General features: G+C 37.9%; 2 protein-coding genes across 6 annotated transcripts in view; one reads left to right on the forward strand and one right to left on the reverse strand.

The window, feature by feature from the left end:
* Positions 1-11,997, forward strand: part of USF3 (upstream transcription factor family member 3) — a 41,516-nt gene extending 29,519 nt beyond the window's left edge. For all 3 annotated transcript variants that reach the window (XM_070741924.1, XM_070741922.1, XM_070741923.1), the window contains one exon: positions 2,845-11,997. In XM_070741924.1, the coding sequence (XP_070598025.1) occupies positions 2,845-9,149 (6,305 nt within the window). In that variant the 3' untranslated portion in view covers positions 9,150-11,997. The remainder of the gene's footprint in view (positions 1-2,844) is intronic.
* Positions 11,814-19,592, reverse strand: part of SIDT1 (SID1 transmembrane family member 1) — an 82,273-nt gene continuing 74,494 nt past the window's right edge. For all 3 annotated transcript variants that reach the window (XM_070741927.1, XM_070741926.1, XM_070741925.1), the window contains 3 exons: positions 19,393-19,503; positions 18,336-18,449; positions 11,814-13,921 (listed from right to left, as the gene is read on the reverse strand). In XM_070741927.1, coding sequence (XP_070598028.1) covers positions 13,859-13,921; positions 18,336-18,449; positions 19,393-19,503 — 288 coding nt within the window. In that variant the 3' untranslated portion in view covers positions 11,814-13,858. The remainder of the gene's footprint in view (positions 13,922-18,335; positions 18,450-19,392; positions 19,504-19,592) is intronic.

The raw sequence follows: 19,592 nt of genomic DNA on the forward strand, positions 1-19,592 counted from the left end.
TGCTCATTTTACTTCTTAATACATCTGGCTTGGTATGAGCTAGGAATGTTGCTTTCTTATAAAAAGGTTTTATATGAAAAAAAAGTCCATACAGGTAGTCTTCAACTTACAACCATTCAAAGTTACAGTGGCATTGAAAAAAGTTGACTTATGACCATTTTGCACATTTATGACCATTGCTGCATCTCTCTGGTCACATGATTTACATTTGGATGCTTGGCAACTGACTCATGCAATCATTCATTCATTCATTCATTCATTTAAATACATTTTATTTGTTTTTGTTCTTTCAATGTCTCATGTCGTGACCATTTGTTTTCTGAGTTTCCTATTTCCATACAATATTCTTAACAATATTCCTTGTTTTTTTAACAAAATTACAATCCATTATCATTTCATTTTCAATACATCTCTCACATCTTTTTCCTCTTAATATCTGTCTTCAGTCTCTTTTCCCACTCTTAAGTTTTCCCCCTATTTTAATTCCAAAAAACCCCAAAGATGTAGTCATTTCCCAACTTATATATTCCTAATATCCTCTTTTACTTCACTTAGTTCCAAACCATTAATCAAAAAACAACTTGTAATTTCATTATCCTCTTTTCCACATCATTATTTTCCCCTTACTCAATATATTTCAAAATTACTTATTTCAATCTTTATATTTTCTTCTATTTTTCCATCTTTGTCTTTTCTATTTTATAACTTCATTTCATGTTATTCATACATATATTTTATCTTTTTATAGCAATCAATTTATTCATAATTATATAATACTAATAAATTGATTAAACATACACTTTAACACTAATTATTATCCCTTATATCCCAGCATATATAAATTCATTTCTACATATTTCTTACTTAAAAGTTACATATTTTCAGTATTCATCTTTTCAAATCTCAAACTTATTCAAAAATACATTGCATATTTTAGTCTTTATATTTTTCTATTTTTCAGTCTTCATCTTTTCTTATATTATTTTGTAACTTCATTTCTACATGTTATGTGATAGGTATTTAAAAACTTTGAAAAGAAGATGAAATAAGGATACTTTTTGGACAGAATTGATATGAACATTGGAATAGAGAAACAAATTTGGAGAGCAGTGAGTGGCAGCTACTGGTCGGAGGACTTAATATTTTAATGGACTTCTTGACAGCAGTTGGCCTTGAATAAGAAAAAACATCTTTGATATTTGCAAAATATAGAACTATGACTAATTTGTTATTGTACGAAAACACTTTTTCAAAGTTCTGCATCTTTTCCTCATTTGTCTGAACTGCATTTGTTATTTTTTGCATTATATTTTCCAGTTTCAGTTCTACACAATCCATGACTTGAAATATTTCTTTCCTCCCCACGCATTGCTTTTTTACAAAAGTCTTGGAGTATGCTTTCCACATCTTTATTTTTACTTGATATCATTTTTGCCACAAAATTTAATCCACATTATTTATCCAACAAAAAGGAAAAATCCAAGAATCACACCCTCTCTTTTTTCACCAAAATGGCACTCCTGCTTCAAATCGGAAACTCTTCTTTGTTCTGTGCCCTCAATTTGTTGTTTTACATTTATAAATCCAACCTGATAGTCAATTTTTATTAAATCAAAACCAGCTCCAATTCAAATATCAGAGGTGGGTTTTTTTCTTTCCGTTATGATAGGATATTGAAAGCCACATCTTCTTTAAATCTTCCAAAAAATCCTTTTCAAAAGTTTTTTTTCTCCACAGTTTTAACATGTTTGACCCACTGCTAATCCTTGGCTTCTTCATTTCTCCCCCTCGTTTTTCTTCTTGGGGATTGTTTTCAAAAACAGTCTTTTTTGTCCCAAATCCCAAGTCACTCACTTTTCTTCCTGCTCAGTCTTGTTGATTCTGGTCCTTCTTCAGCTTCGTAGCAACCAGGTTTACTGCCACATCTTCTCACCATCGGCTAGGGGCTTGCCAGCTTGAGGAATGGGGGGGGGGGATGTGGCTTCCCTCTACCCTCCTTTGCTTTGCTCCCGCTACAGGGGTGAGGAGTTCTTAGGTCTGAATTCGCACCCTCAGGCATGAAGCCACATAGGTCGCAGTCCTGGTTTCCAGTCTCATGGAAGGAGGAACCAGAAGCCAACTGACTCACATTTATGACAATTGCAATGTCCTGGAGCGATGTTATCCACTTTTGCGACACTCTGAAAAGCAAAGTCAGTGGGGAAACAAGATTCACTTAACAACTGTGCTACTAATTTAAGAACTGCAATGATTAGTTTAATAAATGTGGCAATGCAAGTTGTAAAATGGGGCACAGCAAATTTCTCACTTTGCAACAGAAATTTTGTGATTGTAAGTTCAGGACTGCCTGTAGTTAAAAACAGGAAAGCAAATCTAAGTCTGATATATAATTAATAACTGAGATTAACAGCAATTTAATTATTTTTAAAATTTATCCCAGTATATTAAATCTATATTTTACCCAAATGCCAAGACATAGGATCAGTAATTTTTTTTATTAGAATCTTCTGGTCCTATTCTTTAAGATTTATTAGATTTTACTGTATATTGCTATTGATTATCCTCTAGCATTTACATAACCATTTTCCTTAATACAAAAGTTCAATATGAATTTGAATAGTAATAATAAAAACATAGTTTCTTTTTAAGAGGACCTCTGTATCTGCACTTTTTCACACAATCAGGAATGAGGCATTGGATTAGACAGGAAAATGAATACTACCCCAACTTTACAGAGCAGTTTGGATAATAGCAGGCTCAAACAAGTGACATCAACCAGTAGACTAGATTTTTCTCCATTTTTGTTTCTAATTAGCATTTAACTTCTTTCAATTTTCTCTGCAGCTGAAGAAATAAAAAAACTCCGGAAGCAATTGGATGAACTCCAGAAAGAAAATGGGCGCTACATAGCCTTGTTGAAAGCTAATGACATTTGCCTTTATGATGATCCTACCATCCATTGGAAAGGAAACCTTAAAAATTCAAATGTTTCTATTGTAATTCCAAATGATCAGATACAAAAGAAGAAAGAAAACTTGAAAAATACAAACATTTCTGTTGTTATCCCCAATGATCAACTGCAAAAGAATATTGTTGTATATTCCAATGGCAGCCAGTTTGGTGGAAGCAACCAAGGGGCATCTGTCCAAGGAATAACTTTTAATATAGGACATAATTTACAGAAACAGACAGCTAATGTTGTTCCTGTCCAGAGGACTTGCAACACTCCTGCAACCATTTCTAGTATTTATTCAACAGCAATCAAATCAGGTATTCAAACTTCAGTTTCATCATTAGTATCAGGCCAACCAAATACAGATAAAAAAACTCTTGAGCAATCTACCTCTGAGAACAAGCAAGGCACGTCTGCTTGTACTAGTGCTGCCGGTTCCCTGAACACCTCGCAGCTAGTAAGACTGCAGAGTGGAAAACAGATTTCATCACAAGATGAGAGTAAACAAGGGAGTTTGAAGCTGATCGAGAAAACAAGTATACTAACCTCCAGCCTTTCTTCCAGTATAGATGTGCTTCATTGTCAACAAGCAAATATACCAACAGAAGTGGGCTCAAGAAGTGGGTCCCTAGGAAGCTGTGTAACGTCTGCAGCTGACCAGACCTGTGCTGGATCTGTTGGTGGAAAGACATCAACAGAAAAGGTCTTCAAAAGCCTAGATGGTAGAACTCCAGAAGGACCTGCTACTGCTGTAGAGAAATGGCCTTTTCCCAGTTCTTCAGGTGTTGGCATTCCAGAGACAAAAAGCATTGGTAATCTTATGAGAATTGCTTCAGCTGGAAATACCCAAACCACCTGGACTACATTGCAGCTAGCTGGAAGCACTGTTCAGCCTCTGAATCATACACCATCCAACATAATGACAGCCCTTCTAAATGAGCCAATTAATGGTGCTGGTATTATAGCTTCCACTCCAAACAAGATTCTGGCCAATGCTGCTGGTTTAAATAACCCTCTAATTCCAGATGAACACCCAGTTGACCAATTGGTTGTTAACTTGCCTTCCCATCCATCTTTACCTATTCAGCAGCTAATTAGTAAGACACAGACTAGAGCGCAAATGGGAAGCAGCCTCCTTCCCGTGAACCCAGCCATGCAAGTGATTCAAGTATCTCAGCCAATGACCTCCCCTATCAATACATCCCCTGTTAATCAGAACATTGTAATTCTCCAGCCTCCTAACGCCAATTCCTGTCCTCCAGTGCTGAGAACTGAACTTCCAAATCAGACCGTTAGCCAACAGATTGTAATAATACAAACTGCTAATCCAAATCCCCTCTCTTTTTTCTCAACACCACCAGTTGTTAAAATGCCTGTGAATGGAATAAATACTGGCAATCTTATACAAAGTGCCTCTGGCCCTCATATGTTTGGTGGGAAACATCTTGCTCATATTTTACCAAGGCCCTCCTCTTCAACATCATCTTGCATGACACAAACATTTTCTGTTTCAATGTCTAACCAAAAGCTTCCACAGACTATTTCTTTAAATGGACAGTTGTTTGCATTAAAGCCTATGAAATCCTGTTCTGGAGATTCTGATCAAACCCCTATGCAAATTATTCAGCCTACCACTGGTGAAGATCCAAATACCAACATTGCCCTCAATGCATTTGGTGCTTTAGCTAACCTCAATCAAAGCATATCACAGATGGCTGGCCAAAGCTGTCAACAAGTGTCTGGCAATCCATCTACCAACCCCAAAATTCTTAGTAGCCAAACCACACCCGGTTTGCCAACAATGACAATACCTTCCTCTTCAGCTGCTGAGAGTTCTAGATTAACCTGTACTTCATCTTCACTAGACATTTCCAACCCCAAAGCTGTTGGTTTGGGTTCAAAATGGTCTAATAAAAATTCAGGTGCTAAGAAAACTCCAGTCGCCAGCAACAACCTGGCGTGTCAAGTAGATCCTGACAAAGAATGCAAAAAAATGGATGGAAATGTGACAACTGCATCTGAACATTCAGGAAGTGACATATTGCTTGAAAATGTGCCTGTTGTTTTGCAGTGCTTAGCTGTACCACAAGAAATCTGTAGAATATCATCAAATGACATACATACTTCTGATTCTCATCCCAAAGATAGACTGAGAACTGAACAGAACATGGAATCTACTCTGACGCCTGATCTGAATGCAGCTGCAGTTCCTAGACCTTTGTCCCTTGAATCATCCTTATTGGGTCAATTTGAGGTAGTTCCTGCAATTTCAACAGATGGTGCTTCTTCACCTCTTCAGATATGTAAATCTCAAACCAACTCAACAACAAATTCTAAGTTATCAGAACTATCCAAATGTATATCTACCAGTTCTTTACTACCCTCTTCTTCAGATTCTCCAGTGACGATTTCTCACATTCCTGAGACATCAGTGTCAAATAGAGAAACCGATACGGAGAATGTTCCCAGAACAGAAGTCTCGGAGATCTGCAGGATGGAACAGAATTGTTCCATCGTAATGCAGGCCTCAGATTTATTGGAAGAACAAGGCCTAACCAAAATATTCTCAGAGTTTAACAAAGTAGGTGATGTACAAAAATCCTTTTCAGTCCAAGTAGAGCACCCCAGTTTCTGCACCCAAAGCACAAAATCAAATATCAGCTCAAATGATAATTTGGGAAGGAAAGAAGAAGAACTCTTGCTGATAAATGCTGAAGAAGAAAACCTCACACGGTCTAATTCTTGCACCTCTGACCAGGAAGCTATCACTGCTAATAGGCAAGTAGACTCCCCCATGTCGACTAGTTCAGGTAGCAGTTGTGGCTTTTCTGTTGCATCCATGTTGCCAGATACATGTAGGGAAAATGTTTCCAACAGCACTTTGGTGAACACACATAGCACCTGCACATTTTCAGAGCAAACAGATATTGTAGCGCTGGCTGCAAGGGCAATTTTTGACCAGGAGACTCTTGCAAAAAATACAGGGACAGTGTCAGGAACCTCCATTTCCAAGGGTAGTAAAGTAACATCTCTTGGAAGAGACCAACCATTCAAAACCCATCCAGTTAAAAACACTAGTCAAATGGAAACGGGGCCAAACAATTTCAGTACCCAGAATTCAATGCAAATAAACATTGAGTTGTCTGCAGAGAAAAGTTGTTCTGTTAGACTGGAAATGACTGATACAGCTTTGCAGATTCCAACTCCACAACCCTCAAGTACCTCCAGCTTGAGTGTGAATAATCTCATACATCCAACATGCATTATACATCCTCCAGTAAGCTGCTCAGGTGTACCATCATCTTCAGATCAAACAACTGTTTCTGTATCTGGGACTTCATCTGTCCCTGCTAATTCATATATGACTCAGTCTCCAGGACATTCTCCAAGGTTGATGGCAGAGTATCCTTCAGAACAGTTATCTGCTCTTCAGACTACCACAATGCAAGGTCCACAGATATGTGAATCACATTTAAAGCAGCAAAGACCAAGCCGCAAAGAATCAGCAAAGCGTTCTGTTCAAGATGATCACATGCTTTCTACATCAAAGAGGCAGAAACATTGCCAGACAGCACCTCTGCAGCTTGAAGACATGGCTCTGTTGAATCAAACAGCTGGTGATATTGAGGGTCAAAATCAAATTCGTGTGAATCAGATCCCCCCCAACTCATCTAATCTTGCAGTATCAGTGAGTAGTCAAGGACACGCCAATGGCCACAGCAGGTTATTTCAAGCCAGCAATTTTGTGTCACCTACTTTGAGGCAAGTTGAAGTTCAATGTAATTCTCATCCACCTATTCTTGATCAAGCAGGACAGCATCTGCAACCTATCCAACATGCTGTCTCTCAGGGTATGGCTCATCTTCAGGCTAATCACTCATATATAAAACCACAGCAACAGCAGGCTGGACAGCTAAGAGAAAGGCATCAATTGTATCAACTTCAGCATTACATTTCTCCTGCAGAAAGTTCTTTACACCCTCAAACCCATATTGCCCATCAGCAAAGAATATTGCATCAAGAGGCACAGTTGCAGAAAAAGAGAAGTCTCATTCAAGCCACTCAGCCCACTACACTTAGTTTACAGCAGAAGCATCATGGAAATGACCCATCACGGTCAAAGAGTAGCCAGCCACACCCCCATCATTCCCAGATTCAACAATTGCAGCAGCATTACCCTTCTTCCCAGCCTGAGAAGAATTGTGAGAATTCTGCTTTGAGTAGAACTCATAGCCACCCACGGAGCCATCCAAGTCAGGATATTCTGCATCAGCAGTCATCAGATGTGGGCAGCAGACAACCGGGTTCTGGAGTTCCTTCTGAACATGTCTCGGGACATAGTCAGATGCATAGAATGTTGACCTCTAGGGCTTTGGAGCAGCAGATAGTGTCTCAACCTAGTATTGTCTCTAGACCAGATGTTCCCTGTCTCCCTCATAGGCAAGAAAGAAATAGAGTTAGCAGTTACTCTGCAGAGGCACTTATTGGGAAGTCTTCATCTAATTCAGAACACAGGCTAGGAGTATCCATGCAGAGCTTCAAAGTTTCAGATCACCTTGAAATGAGAAACTATGCTGATGTATCTAGGAATAAAGAACTAGTAATCCATAATACACAAAGTCGTGTATCTGTTGATCATCCACTTGGATCAGACATTCAGAGGCTTTCTGACTGTCAGACCTTCAAGGTGAATGCCATTAATCAACAGCCTACAGGTAATTTTGATGTGCAGTCTTCAAGAAGTAATGAAATAAGTAACTCTCTCAGGGGTATGCAGACACAGAGTTTTCGACTTGCCCAAAATGCTGGACCACCAATAGACAGACAAAAGAGATTGTCTTACCAACCAGTTCAAAGCATTTCAACAGGAAATCCTCTCCCTCCCCGAAGAGACAATGAGAATACATGCCACCAAGGTTTCATGCAAAGTTTACTTATTCCTCATCTTGGAGATCAAGCTAATGGAAACCAAAGACCAATTTCAGAGCATCAGAGAAATCCACAGTGTGCCAGTTCCTCAAATGTTGATTATAATTGTGCCCCAGCAAGAGAAAGTATTCATATTAGGAGAGAAGGTGATGATCAGAACAGAGAAAGTTGTGATATGTCTCTTGGTACTATTAACGGTAGGAACAATGCTTTAACTATTCCCTTCTCAAGTTCTGGAGAGATTCAGGGCCGTAACTCAAGTCCCAATATTTCTATTCAAAAATCTAATTCCATGAGAATAACGGAGAGCCATGGAACAAAAGGTCACATAAATGCCTCAGTTTCTAACAATGTACATGGAGCTACACGTCCTCTTCACTATGCACCAGTCTCTCGTGGGAATGCTGACCAGGTTCCTCAATCTGTTCGTCAAACCAATTCTTCAGCCACTGATCGATCAAGACATCCTTTACAGGATAACAGTGGCTCTAAAATTCGCCCATCTGAAAGGAATCGTTCTGCAAATCAGAGGCATGGGAATGTGTTTGAACCTTCTCTTCCCCAGCTCCCTTTATCCACTGGCGGAGGAATGATCCTTGGACGACAGCAACCTACCCTTGAAAAAAGGGGCAGCATTGTACGATTCATGCCTGAAGGGCCACACGTTTCTCATGACAGTACAGCTTCGGATCACACTCTGTCTCAAAATTTTGGATTCCCTTTTATCCCAGAAAGTGGAATGAATCCCCCTGTAAATGCGAACACTTCATTTATTCCACCAGTAACTCAACCCAATGCTACCCGAACAGCAGCCCTGATTCCAGTTGACCCTCAGAATACATTGCCGTCTTTCTATCCACCATATTCCCCTGCACATCCTTCCCTGTCTAATGACATTTCAATTCCTTATTTTTCTAACCAAATGTTTTCTAATCCAAGTACAGAGAAGCCAAATGGTGGAGGTTTAAACAATCGGTTTGGTTCAATTTTGTCACCTCCCAGACCAGTTGGTTTTGCTCAGCCAAGTTTTCCCCTTTTGACTGATATGCCTCCAATGCATGTGGCCAATTCATCACACTTGTCCAATTTTAATTTGACTTCTTTATTCCCAGAAATAGCTACAGCTCTTCCTTCAGATGGTTCAGCAATCTCACCACTGCTCTCAATAGCAAATACTTCTGGTTCTGACTCTTTGAAACAATCATCAAATAGGCCTGCCCATAATATAAGCCATATTCTAGGTCATGACTGCAGTTCAGCTGTGTAAAAAGAATTTTTTTTGAATGCCCATTTTTATATGTATAATGTATATATATATACCTGTATAAATTTGGATTTATCATTTGTAAAGATTTATAACAATCACTCTGGAATGGTTTCATTTGCAGGTTATTCTTGGGCTTGCACATAAACACTCAAGACTGCTAACATATGCATCTCTAAATGCAAACTAGGTGTTAAAAATTTAACCTGTTTCAGCAGCCTTTGATAAAGTAAAATTCTTCACTCTTCTATTGTTACCATTTTTATGAAAAATGGGACTAGGAAAACAAACTGAAGAATTGCATTTATAATCCTTGGGAAGTAACATTTTGCACAAATATAGAGGAAATTGCTTTTAAAAACATCTCTCTGTTATAAATTCTTCAATTTCAATTTAATTCCATGCTTAGTTTCTGATGACCTCTATGAAACCATATGGAAATCATTGCTTCATTTTCAATATTTCTAGTTAACGGATAGAAATATTAATTTAATTTCCTCCCACTCAATATAGAATTCATTCCTTTTGCCCATAATTACGATGTTTCTCAGGTATTGAGTTGGTGTTTTTGTTGTTTAAACCCCTCTTACAAGATTTCCTCCCCTCCACTTTTTACACTTATTATTTTAAATTTCCTCTAATAATAAGAAAATAGTAATATTGATATATGAGGACATAAAAATGAACAAGAGTTATAGAAGTGGGTAAGCAAATTGATTACATACATAATTTTGTCAAGTCAGAGGAAATGAGAAGAGGAAAAAAAGAATCACATGGTATTTAGTGGAATGGTGGTCTTGATAGTATAAGACGAGAATGAGAGTCACACTTACTGTCAGGCACAGAGACACACACTTGATTTAGCCTTCCAAAACACTGGGTCAAGCAACAAGGGAATATTTGTGTCAGCCTCAAAACAATTTTACTGCAGCCCTTTGATTTTTTAAAAAAAACACTATTATTGTTTCTTTCTCCACACAGCTGATGGAAAATATAAGATGGCATCAGTACATTATTGTCTAAGGCATTATTCTGATAAATTGCTAATTCTTTGTTTCTTTTTATAAGGTCCTGCTAAGCAGCCCAATTTGAGACACTTTTGTTTTTGATAGCAGGAAGAAAGTCTCCCTACCACAAGTGGCCAGAGATGTTGGCTCTTAAAAGTATTCTCCTGTATTTCCAGGATTTACTGGGTTAGAGTTTCTGCAGGACATGTTAATAGATCAAAGAGATCATACAAAATAGGGCCAGATAGTTTAATTTTACTTTCTTTTTCTATATTCCAAGGGTGGAAAAAACCCAGGTACTCTTCTTAATCAATTTAAATGCATAACAGGTAGTGAGAATGAAACAGTTGGAAGTAAATTGGACAAAAATATATTGACCAGCAGAGGAAATCAGTTTCTTGAAGAAATTTTCTATGCAATAATGTGTGCTTTTATGATTTCCGAGTATTAAATGATTTTTTTACAATGTATTGGAAGAGCCTGATGCACAGATAAAAAGAAAATACTGTACAATTAAATGGCGTATTTAATTAATAGGGGAACCTGTATTCCCTTTCATTGAGATAGTAGTTGTGGAAAGAGGAAGCCTTGATTGAAGAATATGATATTCTGCATATTGGTTTGTCTAACAATTTTTATGACAATAGATTTTAAAAAGTACCGGTATTCATACTTTCACTATGTATTCATATAAACCAATAGCATTTATCAGTATTTCTTGTTAGAATTTTTGGTAGATGTCAATATAGACTAATACTAGTATTTTTCAAATGTATTTTCATGTGGAAATATATTTTCAATATATCTCTTGTTATTGCCTGCAGTGGTAAAATTGTTACTGCAGATAAATTACCTTAGTTTTGATGATAAATGGGTGTTAAGCAAAAGAACATCAGCTCCCTAATGAGATTCCATGCACTCTGCAAATCCTTTTCCCCCCTCCTTATTTCAGGTAATGGCGCCTTCAGTTAAACAAATGGCATGAAGAAATCTTTACTTTAAAGAATGCCTTTAACATTTTGAAATTATTAAAATATTAATATTTTGTCAATTTATCTTAAACTATTTCAGGATTCTAACTTCAGTACAAATTTCCCATTGTATGATCTCATAAATTTGGTGTTCTTATCACATTGTCTTATTGACACTGATATGATTTTCATAAAGCATTGGGGACTTCTGAAGTTTATAAAATCCATTAAATGTCAATTTTTTGGATGCATGAGGAATTGATCTTTTCTTATTACTAAGGTGCTATAGGACACAATAGTGGTTGAATCAATGAAAAAAATGGAAGCTGTAGATCACATAGGATGTATATTTATGATACCTTAGGGGTTTCTGTTTGGTATTGGTAGACACACCGTGTTGTTTTAATGGGAACAGATAAAGAAAACTTGCTGTCACACAGCACAGTAGCTTACAAGTTTATATCCTAAAGTCATACCTTTCTTTTGCTGCTGTCTTTCATGGCAATTTCCTTGTGCGCAAAGAGTAGTCTAAACTCCCTCTTGTTTTGAAATTAAGAAACGTATGATGATTGTGCTACACTTTTCAGCAAATTAAGAATGTATGCTGTTGTGCATTCTATAATATTCTATTCACCCCTTAAGGTCCCCTAGAGATTTTCAAGATCTTGCAGATAAATTTCTAAGAAACGTTTATTATTGTAAATATGTTTTTTTTATTTTAACATCTTTTTACAAGTTGGATGCATTTGTATGTAAATACCTGCAATGTTGATTTTTTTTAAAAAAAATCTCAGATTTTTATTAAATGTAAAATTATATTGATTGTAAACATTGTATAGATATAAACAAAATAGTATTTTATTTTTAAACATGTACAGTTTGTGCACTATCATTTTGTGTTCTGCTTGTGCTTTGTAATTCTTCCCTGTAGGAAGAAGAAAAAAGCAAAACTAATTATCTTACATTTAAATACCCAGAGTTTAAGACTGTAATTTTTAAGAAGGTAAACAACTAAAAAGTACAGCAATTCTGTCTGTGGTTTCCCACTAATTTGTTCCCATTTCATTTGTCCACCTTGTTCAGCCATATTGAAAACCTCAAAATAGCCAGACCAATTCTTGGACACAGCATAGAATGTTGTCAATAACGGATCAGGGCATTGCTTTGGCTGCTATGCAAAAACAGTAGTTTGCTGGTAGTTTCCAGATCTATTGATTGGCAGGTTGTTTAGGGATAGGAAAAGACATTTGGAGCTGCTACATTTTTAGAAAATGTGTCCTGGAGTACTGTGTATTTAGCCTGTGTGATGCTTTGGCTTGATTCCAAAGAAAAACCTAGACCAGTTTTTTCAAATGTGGCAACTTTAAGATGCTAACTGGGGATTTGGGGAGTTGACATTTAGGCATTTTAAAATTGTCAAGTTTGAAAAACACTGACTCAAAATATGCATTGGAAAAGATACAATTCATTCACCAAAGTGCTACATTAGGACTCCTGCAGACTCTTGGATTCTTTTGGAATCTGATGCAAAACACCACCCAGACATGCATAAAAGACCTCTGGATGGAAAAAGGTCTCCTTTGTTCTTAGATTTCCTTTAAATATACAGCAGGTTTAACCTAGAGAAAAGCAGATGCAGAATTCTAGTACTTTTTTTTAACCAAAGTGAATTGTTAAGACAATTGGGCTGTCATTAGCTGCCAGACATTAAAGTCCAAGTATACTTAAAAGTTAACAAACACCTTTAAGTAATTTAACTTGATAACACTGAAGCATGCTTTAATTTAAATTTAGCAAAGCATGGCACAAACATCTACACAACATCCCCTGAATATAATTCTGGGATTAAGTAATAGGGTAGACAATTGGATCTTTTCTGTCTTACCCCATAGCAGTTATTTTACACGAGCTTAAATGAACAGCAAATAAGAAAAGCAGAATTTTTTATCAGAAAATAATTCATTACTAGCAATAGTGATAGATGACTAGCAAGTCTAAGTAGCATTGTAATACTGCATCTGGATTATCTGTCAGAGAACCAAACATAAGTTAAAAGAAATAATATAATGCATATGACAGTCCCATGGAGAGGAAAAGCACCTTCCAACTGATCAGGGAAACTCTGTTTTGTACAAAGAAGTGTATTCCAAGATCCTATCCTCTCTCTGAAAAGAAGGTAGGTTGGACTATTCCCATTGTACTATAGGAAGAAAAAGAATGGTGGTACTCTCCAATGTGTCTTCTGGTTCAAAAGAATGAGTTACTATCATTTTATGTAGTAAATGCAACAGTTGCAAAATGTTTCACAAGTACCAAGCAAACATGAATACTGAGAGAAAAAATTTCTGTCAAAATGCATTGAGTACCAAATTCAATGAGTTTCAAAGCAGTTGAATACCAAGGTTCTACTGTAGCCAAAACGGCAATCATTCCGTGTGCATTTGGTAAATTACAAACTCAGAAACTACAATACTGGGAATAAACCACATTATAAGAAAATGAAGAATGGCCTCAGAGAGCTTATGAACACCCCAGCTTGATTAGTCTCAATATAATGCATTATTATACTATAGATCTGATCCAGCTGATGTTGAGGACATTATTTTTGCAGAGGATTTTTTCCTCTATATGTTTCCAAGAAGGTTCTTTCCAATGTGTACATGGTGCTCTGTTCTGGCTGCTCCGCATAGCAAATTTCACTGAGAAGCATCAAACACTGCTCTTATCCTGTAGCTCAAAAGACAGGAATCTTGTTCCTTGGCACAGAATCCAAGTCATCATCCAGGGTTAGCAGGCCCTAGACCAAGAAAGAATCACAGGCACATCAAGAGATTTGTATGGGGTTTTTTTCTTGGTACAAAATGGAAGAATAAGCAGAAATCTCCTATCAGTTTTGTAGTCAGGATAATTCTGACATGTTACTCCTAAAAATCTGAATAATAGCTGCTTTTCCCACTACATATAATCCTTATTTCAGGATTTGATGATACAAATACCATACTGTAAGATGTCACTATGTACAGCAAATTAATAGGGCCAAAAATCATGTGTACTGATACAATGCAAATACCATAATAAATTTTTTGTTTTGTATTGTACACTGCCCACAGGTGCTCTGTGGAGATGGGTGGGCTCCAAGTTTAATATATAAATAAATAAAATTAAAGTACTTGCATTTTGGTTTCTAATGCAAGCAAGTCAGTCATAGCAATATTCTCATAGCAATTAATATGATGAGTTCAATATTTTGTTTTTTCCCTTCCCTGGTGGACACCCATGTTACTTCAGTTCTATAAAAAGTGTGAGAGGCAATCCTGACAAAGGGAAAATTATTTATACTGTGTTCAGATTTTCTCATGTGGGATTTAAACCGGAAACCTTTAAAAGCAGCCCAAATAGGTTCTGGAAGTGCTCCTTCTAAGGGTATTTATCCAAGCCAATAATAACAACAGCAACAACAAATAGCTAAATAGCTAAATAGAAGTGAGAAGTGTTGTTAGAAAGATGGAATCTTTTCAAATCATCAGAAGCCTCCTCTGGCTTCTAAAAATAATAATAGTAGAAGGGACATCTTTTAGGCAAGATAGCTATGCTGGCCCAAGAAAGAGGCTGAATGCATAAATACACTGTGTATTGGACACTTGTTTGGATGGGGGAGTTTGAGTACATATTTGGGCAATTGTTTCCATCCTTATACATGGTTATCAAGAGCCAAATGAACTATTTCCATCAGATTAGGGTATTCAGTTGTCCCAGCTATTAATCCAGCCACTGAAGTTTTGTAATAACATTTTTTTTTCTACTTGGACAATTTTTGTTGTTCTCTAAGCCCTTCCTTCTTAACATGGGCTTAAATGAAATATAACAGGAAGTTGTCTATGTCTCACTCAAATAATACGTTATTTTTAAAATATGGACCTGCAGGGTTTTGTTCTTGTTGTTTTGCGCAAATTATTTTTTAAAAGAAAACTATCTTCCTACCAGCAAAACTTATTTTTTCTTGCAATTGTAGTAGTATTTTAATTTAACTCACGCAACACCTAAGTACTGTGCAAACAAATCACAGCATACGTAATATTCACAAAAATTATCTAAAACACATCTAAGGATGGTGTTTAACATAATTTTAAACGGTTCCAAGTATTACCACAGAAAATATTGGTTCTTCCCTTTTTTCAATTTAATAAAGATAATTAAAAAAGAAAAGCAGCCTTTTCTTAAAATTTTAAAATCATTTCTTTAGAATGCTCTAAAAACTTGTTTCTATGACAGTGATGGTGAATCTTTCTTTCCTTGGGTGCTGAAAGAGCATGCACACATGTTATCACACATGTGCGAGTGCCCACACCCATAATTCAATACCTGGGGTGGACGAAAACAGCTTCCCCCGCCCCCCGGAAGCCCTCTGGAGGCCAACAAAGGGCTGTTTCCCAACTTCTGGTGGGTCCAAAAACACCTCCCCCATCCCCCCGAAGGCGCTCTGGAAGCCAAAAATTCACTACCAGAGCCTCTGTGAGCCAAAAATCAGCTGGCCAGCACGCACATGCACATTGGAGATGAGCTAGGGCAACGGCTCGCATGCCAGCAGATATGGCTCTGTGTGCCACCTGTGGCACCCATTCCATAGGTTCGCCATCACTGTTCTATGACAAAGCCAGAATGGAGAGTTAACGCCTTCTGTATTTGTAATACCTGACTCAAGTGTATTTTAAAAATAACTGAGACTTGATTCTGACGCTGACATGAATAGATCTGAACACTTAAGTGATCCAATTAAGCTTGGTGGATGAAAGGGGCTTATGTTTCCCTGAAAATAAGACATAGAAACATAGCAGATTAACGGCAGAAAAAGACCTCATGGTCCATCTAGTCTGCCCTTATACTATTTTCTGTATTTTATCTTAGGATGGATATATGTTTATCCCAGGCACGTTTAAATTCAGTTACTGTGGATTTATCTACCACGTCTGCTGGAAGTTTGTTCCAAGGATCTACTACTCTTTCAGTAAAATAATATTTTCTCATGTTGCTTTTGATCTTTCCCCCAACTAACTTCAGATTGTGTCCCCTTGTTCTTGTGTTCACTTTCCTATTAAAAACACTTCCCTCCTGAACCTTATTTAACCCTTTAATATATTTAAATGTTTCGATCATGTCCCCCCTTTTCCTTCTGTCCTCCAGACTATACAGATTGAGTTCATTAAGTCTTTCCTGATACGTTTTATGCTTAAGACCTTCCACCATTCTTGTAGCCCGTCTTTGGACCCGTTCAATTTTGTCAATATCTTTTTGTAGGTGAGGTCTCCAGAACTGAACACAGTATTCCAAATGGGGTCTCACCAGTGCTCTATAAAGCGGGATCACAATCTCCCTCTTCCTGCTTGTTATACCTCTAGCTATGCAGCCAAGCATCCTACTTGCTTTTCCTACCGCCTGACTGCACTGCTCACCCATTTTGAGACTGTCAGAAATCACTACCCCTAAATCCTTTTCTTCTATAAGACCCAGTCTTATTTTTTTTTTTTGCCCCAAAAGATGCATTAGGGCTTATTTTGGGGAAAACACGATATCAGGGTGATCAGCCCGGCTGGGCATCCCACTCCTAGCACATGCACAACAGGCAGCGAGCATGTAGGTGTCGACAGTGTTTGGCAACAGCTGCAGCCCGCCAGCCCCTTGGTCAGCGCACTCAGGTTGCACAGCCCATGCAGCGCAGATGAGTTGATTACCTATCCAAGGAGGAGACTGAGGCAGAGGTGCGGGAGGAGGCATCTGAACCGAACACACCACATGGGTCACGGGAGGCTCGTCTTCATGTGGAGACACCAATAGTAGATGGAGGCTGAGAGATGTGAAGATAAGCCTCCCGCAGCCACTCGGCTTTTCATAGCCCACACAGTGGGTCCTGATCCCCTGCCTTCCCCCTGTGCCTCTGCTTCCATCTGCAGCTGCACAAAGACAACCCTCCCATGGCTGACTGCCTGGTCCAGCCCACACTCAGCTTTCCGGCGGCCCACATGGTGCACCTGGATCGCATGCCCCCCGGCCTCTGCCTCTGCCTGTGTTGCATGGGCTGCAGTTGCTGCTGGACATCGCCCCCCACCCCCTCACTGCCTCCAGTGCTGGCCATGCCCACATCCAGCCGATCAGCCTACTGATGATGACCTTAACTGGGACTTATTTTGGGGGTAGGGTTTATATTAGGGGCACACAAAAGATCAGGCTAGGGTTTATTTTCTGGTTAGGTCTTATTTTCGGGGAACACCGTAGTTAAAATACAATGCTCTCATGATCCACTGAGAAACACTTTCCTGGAAAGAAGGTAGTATCATTGGGATTGGCAACCCTGTTGCTGTTCTGTCTGGGTTCCCCCAGACGTCAACACCAACTAAAAAGAGTATCCAGACACGCTGGTAAAAAGCAAAGTCATTTTATATATTTGAAAACAAACACAGATAACAAAAACTGTTCTTACAAACTGGAATGCTATGAAGCTTCACAGAAGAGTCACGACGGCCAGACAATACAACAGGCTTCTTGCTGGCACACACACACCACTGTAGATAATAAAACCCACGCCTCTCCCAAGTTTTCAGCCTTCAAGGCCACAAGCCAGAATCAGAGACGCCAAGGATCGAAGCAAGGTCACAGGACTCCCAAAAGATAACTCTCCACAATACAGGAAGGGCGGGCCTGCCTTTTCAACCTTTCTGAGGAGAACCACACCCAAACCCAGCTGTTGCCTATTAGGGATGGAAATACCTGGCTAATTGTCCCCTTTGTTGTGCTGCCCTTCTCTGCCTCATATCTATGATGGCTTGTGAGTTCTCATCTAATGACTCCAGGCTACTCGCTGGGGAGAGCTCCCCCCCGGGGGTCTCAGGCTGTTCTCCCTCCTCCTCGTCCTGACATTCCTCTTCCCCGTCTGCCTGGTCCTCCTCCTATTCCTCGTCCTCCCCCTCTGAGCATGGAGCCGGCAGAGTTCCAGTCATTCCCTGAGGAGCCTCAGACTGAATCACAACAGTTGTTAAATGATATAATCATGTGATTGCACTTGACTTATAATGACAGTTTGTCAATAACCTCCAAGCAGTCCATTAAACGTGACTGTGACTTGCAAACTATATGATATTATATTGTTTGATAGGGCTAGGAATATACCTAACATGATTTACTTTAGGACATTAATTTGTCATTAAGAAAAATCTCACCAGGAATGAAAAGAACAAGGCAGCAGCTGAGAGGAAGTGCCAGATATCATGGTCATCAAAGAATCCCAGAAGGACACATGGTCGGTTTTTTTCACGAGACTGGGCTGGAGTTTCCTAGAGGAAATGATAAAACCAATGAATTCTAGATGTTCCCCAACAGAAAATGTCTGATCTAGCCTTATAACTCAGTGATTAAATGCACTTCTCTATCTAATTATGAAAAGCACAGTAAGCAAACTCACTACTCCAATCCAAGGAGGAAACGAGTGGTAAAAAGGACAAAACCAATGAATGAATCTATGAAGGCTTCCTATGTAAGCTGCTCTGAGATTTTTAGAAGGCATTTAATATAAGTAGCTATGTAATGAATATATCAAATATAATTAAAATGATAGTACCAACTATATAATGTCTATGATTTTCAAATGTCAAATAATTTTCTTCAGCAGCATTAATAAAAAAGGCTTTTATAAGTAATTGATGAAACTGAATTATGCACCAAAAATGCAATTTTGCTTTTTATCCTTATATAGGTAAAAATTTACAATTTTGATGTTAATGAATGGTTTCAAGAGATGTGCTCTTAATAATAATAATAATAATAATAATAATAATAATAATAATAATAATAATAATAATGGTAATATTAATAGTGGTAATAATAATAGTGGTAATAATAATAATAATAATAATAATAATAATAATAATAATAATAATAATTTATTAGATTTGTATGCTACCCCGCTCCGAAAACTCGGGGCGGCTTTAATAGGTTTTTGAAATGTATTTATATTATTTTAAAAGGGAAGAAGAAAAATGGAATAACGTGTCTCTATATGACTCAGATTCAAAAATAAGTTAAAGGTTATCACATTAATTTTCTATTAATATTCTATAGATTTTTGCATAAGATTAAATTGAAATAATTTTGATTCTGAAATTTTGTCCATATGTTCTCTAATGCTTCTTTGACTCCTTTCTTTTGCGTAATCTTTTAACACACACTTCAAATACCCTTGAAGAGGCAACAGACACAAGAAAAAAGGAAGGAACCTACCTCCCAACTACTGGGGTTCTGGAAAAAGAAATAAAGAGCTGCAGCCCAAACCACAGCTGTGGCCACAATACAAAAGAGGGGGAAAGGCAATAGCTTCTCTGAACTGCGCAGCTGGAAAGACAAAAAGTATATATTTCTTTATTTCTTTTATTTATTTATTAGATTTGTATGCCGCCCCTCTCCGTAGACTCGGGGCGGCT

Source organism: Erythrolamprus reginae, chromosome 2, assembly GCF_031021105.1.
Source record: "Erythrolamprus reginae isolate rEryReg1 chromosome 2, rEryReg1.hap1, whole genome shotgun sequence".
Classification (NCBI taxonomy): domain Eukaryota; kingdom Metazoa; phylum Chordata; class Lepidosauria; order Squamata; family Dipsadidae; genus Erythrolamprus; species Erythrolamprus reginae.